General features: G+C 37.6%; 1 protein-coding gene across 1 annotated transcript in view; it reads left to right on the forward strand.

Annotated features, from left to right (window-relative positions):
• Nucleotides 1-652: 652 nt before the first annotated feature.
• Nucleotides 653-11,586, forward strand: part of LOC107082890 (potassium voltage-gated channel subfamily H member 5-like) — an 18,535-nt gene continuing 7,601 nt past the window's right edge. The window contains exons 1-8 of the mRNA XM_015371791.1: nucleotides 653-773; nucleotides 2,083-2,206; nucleotides 3,078-3,184; nucleotides 3,284-3,412; nucleotides 6,478-6,593; nucleotides 6,682-7,074; nucleotides 8,092-8,184; nucleotides 9,768-10,197. Of these exons, the coding sequence (XP_015227277.1) occupies nucleotides 701-773; nucleotides 2,083-2,206; nucleotides 3,078-3,184; nucleotides 3,284-3,412; nucleotides 6,478-6,593; nucleotides 6,682-7,074; nucleotides 8,092-8,184; nucleotides 9,768-10,197 (1,465 nt within the window). The 5' untranslated portion in view covers nucleotides 653-700. The remainder of the gene's footprint in view (nucleotides 774-2,082; nucleotides 2,207-3,077; nucleotides 3,185-3,283; nucleotides 3,413-6,477; nucleotides 6,594-6,681; nucleotides 7,075-8,091; nucleotides 8,185-9,767; nucleotides 10,198-11,586) is intronic.

Raw genomic sequence — 11,586 nt, forward strand, 5'->3', positions numbered from 1 at the left:
GGGCAAAAAAAATTGCTTTGGCGCAACGCTAATATATCTTCCTCACCCATCGTGGGTGGTCTTCCCCCCCTTTTTCCTCCAAGCTCGGGTCCTCTGGTAGAGGACCCGAGCTGTTCCTAGAACTGCACTCTTCTGGACCGAGATGTCTGATGTACTTCCAGGGATCTGCTGTAACCACTCCTCCAGTTTGGGGATTACTAACCCAAGTATCCCAATGACCACAGGCATCACTGAATGCATATTGCATATTGTCCACCACCACAATGTCCGGTTGGTTTGCCAATACCATTCGGTCTGCCTGTATCTGGAAGTCCGGCAGGATCTTGGCTCCTCATTGTCTTTGGAGGTTTTTCCCACTTTGACCTTTGTGTTCCCAACCCATACTCCGCACAGATGTTCCTGTACATTTTACACAGGTCTAAATCCTGGTGGAAAATCTGTAAGATTATAATTTGGTCAAGTTAAAGCTTTCTTACAGGCTGTTGAATTTTTATAGATAATTGTATGTATGTAGACTATTTTTAAAAAACGTTGTAGTATGAGGCTTTTATTTTTGTTTTCAAACCATTCACCGGATTCGTTGTTCCCACTCTGACCAGCTTGATAGTTGTGGTTAGAGTTGCAGTGAGCAGAGCCCAGCTCTCAGCAGCAGCTCCTCTATCTGTGCGCATCAGCCAGTCTCTGGCCGGATCCCTCCACCATGCATGGAGGGAAGAGGGGGCTGGTCGCTCCGCAGAACACCTTCCTGGAAAACATCGTCCGGCGTTCCAGCGGTCAGTTTTAAACTTTAAATCTCAAAGTTTAGTCAATTATTTGTTCTTTACTGCATTGCTTAATTTGTTATCAAGTGCGTAAGTGTGTGGGGATTTAGGATATAAAGATTTCCATGGAAATAAAACATTTTTATGAGTTAAGCGGCAGATTTTCTTTTTCCGGATACTGACTTTTGTGCTCTGAATAATTATGTAATGCTGTAATGTTCAAACGAACCGGGAGAGAACAGTGAACTAAAACAAAACCATTTATTCTGCTTATATGAAAGCTTTGATCAACAGCATAAGCCGCAGAAATTAGACGCACAATCTACTGATTGCTTTATTAGCATTTCACCATTTTTATTTATTTATTTTGTATGTGTTACAGATATCATAATGCAGTTAGTGCAAGGACTGGTTATATTTAATGCTATATTTTCATTAGTTAATTTAATAAAACATAAAAGTATTGTCTATAAAAACAAAATATCCATATTTTTGATATTCTCTTTTTATGTTTCTTTAACAACACCCGCAGACAATGTGAAAACGAACCTCACTAGACTTAAAAAGGCTCAGCTTGCAGCCTCTTTTTAAAAGAGCGCTTCTTTCTCTCCACTTAAGGGACTGTTAATGTGATTTATCCCATATAGCCTCTACTTGTTCACCTGAGTCCAGCAATGTCTTACAGTAATGCTTTTTTAATGATGCTGCTGTTACAACTTCCTTTGGCAGACAAAGTCTTCATGGGAAACTCGAGATTAATGCATGCGAATATTTTTTATTGTAAATGCAGACAATGCACAAAGCTGGACTATACAGAAGAAAAGCCTTGCAGTATGCGTTTGCATCTCTTCATTTTAGTTGCAAATAGAAATACAGACCTCATCAGGTAATTTGGAGGATCTTTTTATACAATTAGTTAAATCAGCACCTTACTGTGCAATATAACTCATAGACATCATCTACGGTCTAATTTTCCCTCTGCTTTCTGCAGCCTGCCTCTGAACTACCAGGCTTGGAAACTTTTAGGCTTGCCATCAATATTTAATTTGCATTAAGGCTGGAACGTAAACCTTTTATCAGCAAATATTTCTGCTCACCGAAGCTTCAGATTACTATTTCTGTAAGCTTGAGTAGCCTTTTATCTCCATTAAACATGGCAGGTTAAGTAATTAGAAGTGTTGGGATGAGATGTGATTATGATTTACAACTCCATGCCCGTTTTATGGAGGGTTTATTTTATAGCTGGGGAGGATCTGTTAGGTGGAGATCAGGAGGAGTAATGTGGATGTTCACTTCTAATTTTTCTACTATTTTATAACAGAAACCAGTTTTCTGTTGGGGAACGCACAGATCCTTGACTGGCCGGTTGTATACAGCAACGATGGATTCTGCAAGCTGTCCGGCTACCACAGAGCGGAGGTCATGCACAAGAGCAGCACATGCAAGTAAGAGGCCATCTGTGCTTTAATGAAGCTGAATGTCAAGCTGGAGTGGACAGTTTGACTTTATTTCTTTAAGTTTTTCGTCTTCACCATGATGTATAGCTCACATTTTTTGTTGATTCTTGCTTACAAAACTTTGCCAAAACTTAAATTGTAAAGCTGAGTTTTTTTCCTTGTAATGCCCTGTTTAATTTATAATGGAAAGTTAGAAAAATCCATTAGAAGCACTATGCTGGGATGTATTATTTTGAATCAAGAGGAAAGTTTAAAAAGTTTATAGTTCAATTAAATGCTTTTTTTAAAATGTTTTTTATGTTTTCATGTCAAATGCTTCCTTTTTCAACTCTAGAACAATTTAATTTAAAATAAATAATGAAACATTTACCAGGATCCAGAGACAGAAGATGATTTGCAAATGTATGTGCTTTTAAATAATAATTTAAATAATGTTGTTTCTTTCAGATGTTGCTCATATTTTGCATTTGATTTGTTAAACTGCAGGTTTTAGTGAAACAAAAAAAAACAAAAACAGCAGTTTAACAAATGTGCATATACATGGCTGCATGCCGGTGCAGTTGTTAGCACTATAGCTTACTTCTCTAGAAGATCGAATGTTTGCATCCAAGAGGCGGTTTTGTGCTTGTGTGGCTTTCTGATAGAGCTTCCTCCCACCATCTGAATCAGTGTTATACAAGCAATAAGTGAGAAAAGGAAATGATGGACATTCTATTTGAATTCAATTCAGTTTTCCTTAAACTTTATTTAAAAAAAAATCACAATAAAACCCAGGCAGGAGGATTTTTACATTATTATTCCGGGTATCAAAAAGTGTCTTGCTCCTTTTTTAATTTGCTCTCTCTTTTCTTTTCTGCAGTTTCATGTATGGTGACCTGACCGACAAAAAGACTATAGACAAAATCAGACAAACCTTTGACAACCTTGAGTCTAATTTTCATGAGGTGCTTCTATATGCAAAGAACAGTACGTATGGACACGTTGAAAAACAAGAAAAACTCTATTAATCATTAGATTCATTTAGATAAACTAAATCTTGATTTGTTTGCAATATTTCCCCAACAGGAACACCAATATGGCTTTACATGCAGATCGCCCCGATCAGGAATGAAAACGACAAAGTGGTGCTTTTCCTCTGCACCTTCAGAGACATTACACTTTTTAAACAGCCCATAGAAGATGATTCAGCCAGAGGTGAGTCCAAACCAGTTTTTACCTCCAACAATCATGGGTTACTGTAAGTAATCTACCAAAACGTGAGGCCTCTTAAAAAAATAACACATTCAGTTGAATGAAAGACAGAAAATGTGATGCATTCAGACCTCTTGACTGCACATGAGTGACTTTGCAGGCTGTTGTCTGCTGGCGTTTAGCACAGAGCTTCCCAGGTGTTGTGTGTTCAGGTCAGTGAACAGTGGGTTTCTGGGGGTCTTTACTAAGTCTTTGGGGAGGAAGTTTGCCACTCTGACTAAAAGGAAAAAAAATAGTAAAATGTACTGTTGACAGGTTTTATAGTAGTAACCTAAAACAAAGGCAGGTTCACCCAGACTATAGAGCTAAACGCTAAGGTTAAGATCATCCTCACTGTTTGCCATTAATAGCTGAGTCACCATCCCTTAATGATCTCTCATTCTGCTAACCTATCTCACCATTCAATCAGCACACCTGTGCCTGCCAGTCTCACTCATAGTTCCCACATGTGACACCTTTTATTGAAGCTCCTTCCAGCTAGAAAGCCATTGTGTGAGTAAATGGCCAGCGTTCTTTCTGTTCCCCCACTATCATCAATTCTCAAACTCTGTTTTGCTTCATGGATATTTTCTGTCCCGTCTTTCCCCTTCTGGACGTTACGTTTGCCTTTGCCTTCTTATTATCGTTTCTCCTCTGCCTGCCTGCTCCCCTCTGGATGGTTCAGTCATTCTCCTTCCTGATTCTGACTCTGATCTGTTCGCCGACCCTGCTCTGTTTTTTTGGATGGCGGAAAAACATCCCTCCTGGGATTTCTCTTTACCGTTGTGAAGTCATCAGAGAGACTGACAGCTATATGTCCCGCCTTAAACTATAATACTGTAACCTGAGTGACCTGTTTTTGGATGTTGTAGAGGGGTTGAAGCAGGACTAAATGGATACTCATGTATTTGTGAACGCAAAAATTACCTTCAGAATTCAGCTCAAAGGCAAGGTTAGCTTATAATGTATTCACCCACTCAGGACCATGAAGTAAAGTGATTCCACAAGCAAAACTTTTGCAATAAAATCAGTGTCTTTAATTTATTTCAGGCCTACAAAATCAGACACTGTATAGTTTAATTTGTTTTCCAGTGATTTATTCACTGAAACAATAATGCAACCATTTTTGGAATTTACTTAATCATTGTGTTACTTTAACACAATTTTTTCATGTTAGCAGGGTAGGATATACAACAATTGTATTAAAGTAACTAAATATGATTAAGTAAATGCCAAAAGCTGTTGCATTATTTTTTTCAGTACGTTATCCAGTGATTTATCTACCAAAATGTGTTCCTTTTAAAGTTTTTATTTCCACTAAGCCTAAATGGATCAAAGTTCTACACCAGTAATACAGAAAACGAAGAAATAATCCATTGCTCACTCTCCTAAGCAATGAGCTCACTCAAATATATGAAGAGTGATTTTTAAAGGTATTCCACACAATAAACGCACTAGTTTTATGATGAGAGCTCTGATTTAAATGTATTTTCAGTTTTTTTTTTTTTTTTTTTTATTAGAGTAACAGGAAGGTAAATTAAACGATGCTGAAGTAGAAACCTGAAAAGAAGGGCGTTGTATTGAGTTTTCCTGAGTCAGCGCTTTATAAAGCCACCTTATGCTGTTGTCCCTGCTTCATGTCCTTTGGGATATGCCTCTGCTACCTTTGCACATCTAGAAACCTAAACTCTTGATTATTCTTTGCTAAATAGCTCAAAATCAGTCAGATTGACAAGATCATGTCCATGAACATCATTTTGCAAGCATGGCCACAGATTCCCGATCGTTCTTTGACTCGACCACTTTAACAGTTTGAGATTCTGCAATATAAACTTTACCATTTTAAACAAGCTTTTAGTTAATAAGAGTAGTGCTGTCATCTGTTTGTTCTCTCATATTATTTGTTATCTATCTTTTTGTTTGAATGCACTTATGTTCCTTTTCTTATATCTTACTTTGGAGAGCTTTCTGATACATTTAAATGAAAAAAGTGCTATGTAAATAAAATGTATTTACTATTTACTTTCCAAATCTGAATGCATGTTTAGGTTATTTGTCTTCTGTAGCCTCTAAGGAGTTTGGAACTAGAAATAATTACTATTTTTGTCTCACTTTTCATAAATAAATTACATCTTAAGCCACAAACCTACATGAAAAATTCTGTGTCATATATGACATTAGTAAATAAAAAATAGTAAAATAAAATAGTATCATGTTTTTATATTTTTTAAGGTTTTAAGGCAAATATAATATTTTGAAAACACTATCACATATTGTTGCTATAGCTGATTATATGAAAAATGTATGAAAAAGCACATCAAAAAATTTAGATCAGGTAATTCTCATTAACATATTTGGAGCAAACATGATTCAATATTTTGTTATCCTCCCTTTATTAAAAACACTGCTCAGTTCTGTAGCATCAGTGGCCACAGTTATCAGAGACACCTGTGGACGGCTAATAAAGATTAATGAGTCAGTTGCTGCAGATAGCAGACCCCTCATCTAAAAACCCTGCCTTGAGTTCCAGCCCTTTTCCTATTATCTCTGAGCATTATACTGCCACCATTGTACTTCACAATGGGATGGCTTTGGGAGTGTTAGATTTAAATGCTTTCTTTTTCAGGTGTGTGTTTTAAATCTTGATATATTTATAGTTTTTACATAATCTTCCCATTTTCAAAAAGATAAATATCAGTTGTTGAACTTTGCTCCCAGAGATGTTTGAAACTTGGGATATTGTTTTATCTGGAAATCATCAGAGTTAAAAAAAAGCTGATTATTTCCAAAAAGGCTGCATTTATTCTGAGGTTAAAGTATGCATAGTTAGACATTATTAACTTATCAGATGGCTTATGAGGACAAAAAGATTTTGTTTAAGGGCATCAAAAAAAGTGTCATAAATACAAAGACACACAATGCTTCTTTAGCATCCTATTATCTATAGTCTTATAAAATCACCATAAAAAAAATGAAGTTTAAGGTTGTAATATGTTTAAATTTAAAATGTAAATATTTTGTATTCATAGGCTGGGCGAAATTTGCCAGGCTCACAAGGGCACTGACCAACAATCGTAACCTGGTGCAGCAGTTAGCTCCTCTGAACAATCCTGAGGTCAACCACAAGCCTTCCCGACTGGCTGAGGTGAGCAGAACGACTCCCTAAATTGTAACCAGATTCATCTCCAACATTCATATTGAATATGAGATTCTATTTACTTACTTATTAAAAGGCTCTCCAGCTGGGATCGGACATCCTCCCTACATATAAGCAAGAGGCTCCTAAGACCCCTCCACACATCATCCTCCACTACTGCACCTTCAAGACCACATGGGACTGGGTCATCCTCATCCTCACTTTCTACACTGCTATCATGGTTCCCTACAATGTTTCCTTCAGAACCAAGCACAACAACCTGGCCTGGCTGGTGGTGGACAGTGTGGTCGACGTCATCTTCCTTGTTGACATTGTCCTAAACTTTCACACAACCTTCGTGGGGCCGGCTGGAGAGATCATCTCAGACGCAAAGCTGATTCGGATGAATTACCTGAAGACGTGGTTCGTCATTGATCTGTTGTCCTGCCTGCCCTACGACATCATCAATGCCTTCGAAAATGTGGATGAGGTAACTTGAGTTTTCTTTACTTATGTGGCAATCATTTTTCCATCTTTCAGAACTCACACCTGAGAATACAATTACACTCAACTTAAATCATAAAATCAGTGGGTTTTGCATTGTCTTGTTTTTGGCCTGGGCTAGGCTAATCATAACATCTGGTTACAGTGCACCTCTCTTTATTTTTTTACATTCAAACACAAACACAAACTAAAGATTATTTTACAAACTGATTAATCTGTTAATTATTTTTGCAATTAATCAATCAATAATAGCAAAAAGTTCCTTAAGGAAGATTTATACAGAATTAAACCAGGTGAAACTAAAACTTTTCCTCTTGAGGAGTTCTGGATAGAGCGTAATGACAGACAAAATGTTTATCTTAATTGCAATTTCATTATTTTTTATTTTTTTTTACATATATTTGTATAATTACTGCTCTAAGTGGGTTCTTCTGTCAGCCAAAGACACATTTTAGAGTCTCTACAAGCCGGTTAACAATTAAAAGATTACTAAAATTAATTGACGATTATTTCCATACTCGATTAATCACAAATAATCCAATGAATTGTTTCTGCCCTACTGAGGACACATCTAACAACATATTGTCAGAAGTGTAGTCCAGCGCTCATTACGGCAGCTTTTATTATGCTTTGAGCACTCGCCTTGAATTTAAGGTTGGGAAGAAACTAACCTGACTTACTGAGTCAGATTTCAGATTTAGGTCATCTTTCCTGCTTAAGCCTGAAAACTGCATCAAGAGCGTTGAATAACGCAGTTCACTGCAGTTACAGACTAAAATAGGCTTTTAAAAGAACATTTTAGAAAAATGTGTCGGAAAGTGGAAAATCTGAAAAAAAATTTTTTTTGTAACTTTGCTGTTTAAAATATGTTGTTTTTAATTAAAATAAATTGCTGTTATAGTTATTTACATATAAGGCTGGAGTCCCTAGAAGTTTTATTTTTCATGGGTATTTTAGACAACATTTAAAGCCTAATTCATGTTTGTTTTATCGTCTATTGTAGGACGTCACCCCACCTGCCTACCCAGCAAGTCATCTCCGTGACTTTTCAAATTTCCACAGAAATTTCACACGGACAGAAGACTCCGTACTTCCAGTAAGTCTTTTCTTTAAAGTCGTAGGGAAATCATATTTAAATGACAAATCAAAATAAATACAAAATGCATGACGAAAGAGACACTCCACGACCTCTGACACAAAACTCTCCTCCTCTTGCATGTTTCCGCTGTCCATAGCGTTCCTTGACAGTGCCGTTACTAAGCGCTAATTGGTCCCAATGTCATTTCCCATTGGGAACCTACTAGCACTAAGTTGCTAACTGGTTAGCAAGATGCTTCCGAGACACCGGCCACAACCAAACTTGCTTGCGAACCTTCCACCACAACAATCCCGCCCCCTTGGTGATCAACCAATCACATTCACTTCATTCACTCATGTAAAGCACCACTCGGGAGAATTCGGAAATGCAACGGTTGGAACGGCCGTTTCGCTATGACTTTAATTCCTTCCGGGGAACACATTTTTTTTTTTTATTCCACTGAATTAAAAATGTCTTGCATTATTTCTGTCTTGAACTGAAAAATGCCTGTACTAGACTTCTCACCGCATTTCCTGTTGCAGCTGTTTGATTACAATATGTAAACATCTGTAGCCCTTTGGTTTCTTCCTTAAAACATTTGTTTGACCATTTTAAAACAACACTAATGATAACAGCTACAATAAGGCCAAAATTTAAAAAAAGGCCTGAAGCTGTGCATTTCTGGTATCTGTTGTAGTCAGTTCTGCAATGTAGGGGTTACTGCCCCGAGTGCTCCAATGACCATGGGCACTACTGTTGACTTCACCTTCCAGGCTCTCTTTAGTTCTTCCCTGAGCCCTTGGTATTCTTTTTTCCTGATGTGTCCATCATTTGGGATGGCCATATTACCCACTATGGCTGTCCTCTGCTTTTTACCAATTATAACAATGTCCAGTTGGTTGGGCACAACAATTTAGTCTGATTATATCTGGAAGTCCCACAGGATCTCTGTCATTCTCCAGCACCTTAGGAGGTGGCTACAATTTTGACCTGAGGTCTCCAGTTCATATTCTGCACAGATGGTTCTGTAAACTATACCAGGCACTTGGTTATGACATTCCATGTATTCCTTTCCTGAGGTGGTGGATTGTTTCTGGGGCCTCTTTGCATAGCCTGCACCTGGTATCTTGCGTGGTATGGTAGTTGTGGGCCTCTATTACTCTAGAGCATCAATATCTTTCTGCTTGCTTTTAGGCCAGACACACTCATGGGTCGATTAGAAACATAAGATGAGAAGACCCAGACAACAGAACACAATGAGTGACTCAGCTGTTTATGTCTGCAGACAGGATAAAAGATACATTTATATTTTGCCAACAGGTGTTGATGTAAGTTAACAAAAGAGTCAATGTTGGGTTTGCGCTCACCAGGTGACTACATTACTGTTTGTACATATCATTGCTGATTAAAACGTACTTCTGTTGAATTTATCGTTTCTGTTTCTATTACTCAAGGAAACTTATACATACTTATATGGGGAAAATAAAGAAGTCTTCAATCTTTATATGATTAACATTTTAATTAATTTCAGGAAATTCATGAAGAAACCCCTTGTTTCTCAAAGCTTAAGATACAATTCTGAGTCTGCTTTATTCCTGCAGGGTCTCAGCAGCCTGTTCAGCTCCCTGAAGGTGATCCGCCTGCTGCGCCTTGGTCGGGTCGCCAGGAAGCTTGACCACTACTTGGAGTACGGAGCAGCCGTCCTGGTCCTCCTGGTGTGTGTCTTTGGTCTGGTGGCCCACTGGCTCGCCTGCATCTGGTACAGCATTGGGGATTATGAGGTCATTGACGAGACCACCAACAGCATCAAGACAGACAGTTGGCTCTACCAGCTCGCCCTCAGCATCGGAAAGCCGTACCGGTATAACGCCAGTGGGACAGGCCGGTGGGAAGGCGGCCCTAGCAAAGACACCCTGTATGTTTCTTCTCTCTATTTCACCATGACGAGTCTCACCACCATTGGATTTGGCAACATTGCTCCAACAACAGACGGAGAGAAGATTTTCTCTGTCGCTATGATGATGGTGGGCTGTAAGTACTCATTTATCCACAGTTTGCTTTAAAGTTTGCAGAGCCCTTCATATACATGGTGGGTGGATGTTAGCATTAGATGAAGTGGAATTAAATCTAGTAGGTCTGATGTTGCACAACAGTTTCATAGTACCATTGTGACTGTGGCCCAATTTGATTGACTGTGGGTAGAGCTAGATGCTTAGAGAACATCAAGGCAGTAAAGGGTGATATAACATTGTAAAGCTATGCGATTGCAGAGATAGGTTGTTTAAACTGGGCAGAGGATGAATATATAAGCATCGTCTGCACATTTGTTAATGTTAATAAAAAAAAAAGGTTCTATACCGTCATCATCACCATTAGCTGTTCCTTTTTTTGGATGGAAGGACACAACATGCATTGATTGTCATGAAATGGAATTGGATTCACAGGTTGGATCTTTCTCTGAATTTTAATGTAGCTTTGAAGAGTCAAACATACATACATTCTTTCACTACCCTGTGGTAAATATAGCAAACATGTGTTTTTGTAAACATTAACCAGCTTCTGACATCATTTTGTCAGTTTTTTTTATATGTACTCCCGTATTTGTAGAGTGTAACAGTTCATGTTGATGAGAAATAGCCCCACAGCATGATGCTGCCGCCACCGTGCTTGGAAAATGTTTCAATTTTCAGGTCGTAAACTGTCATCCTGACCTCCAAACATTCTTCAAATGAGTTTGATTAGCTCAATATCCACCCTGTTAGAAATTAAAGCCTTTCCCAGGAAGACGTTTGGATGTACGTTTGGTAGCTGTAATTTCTTATCAAGTTTAAAGGAGTCAGGTTTTGAAGCAGGGGTTCCTTTTTTAGCGGCACCTCATTTGTTAAAAAAGTTTAAACATCTTTTTTTGGAAATAAAAACCAAGAATAAAGTTTAAATTCCCAACAAAGATTGCTAAACAATGCTATATTAGATTTTTATTTTTTTTTTATTTTAAGATTTGAAGTGTAACTTTAACCTTGTATTGTTTGAGACAATCCTTTAAGAATGAAATCATTATTAACCTGAAAACAATTTAAAAATCAACAAATAAAGCCCAAGATGTCATGCTGATAATGGTTGCATGTTAACTTGTAGTTACAACTGTACTCTCTGTTTTTAATCCCGTTCATGTATTCATAATGAGTGAGCAGAATCCTAAAAAGAGACTAAACAGTTTGAACACTTGCTTGCACATTGCATCGTGCTGCCTGCAGTCCTGCTGGCTACGTAACAGCTGCCAGCATAACAACATATGGTGAATATGTTGGACAGGAAGTCTTGCATATCTTCTTGCAGTCATCTTAACATATATATATATATATATATATATATATATATATATATATATATATATATATATATATATATATATATATATAT

Source organism: Cyprinodon variegatus, unplaced genomic scaffold (assembly GCF_000732505.1).
Source record: "Cyprinodon variegatus isolate N-32 unplaced genomic scaffold, C_variegatus-1.0 Scaffold4, whole genome shotgun sequence".
NCBI lineage: Eukaryota > Metazoa > Chordata > Actinopteri > Cyprinodontiformes > Cyprinodontidae > Cyprinodon > Cyprinodon variegatus.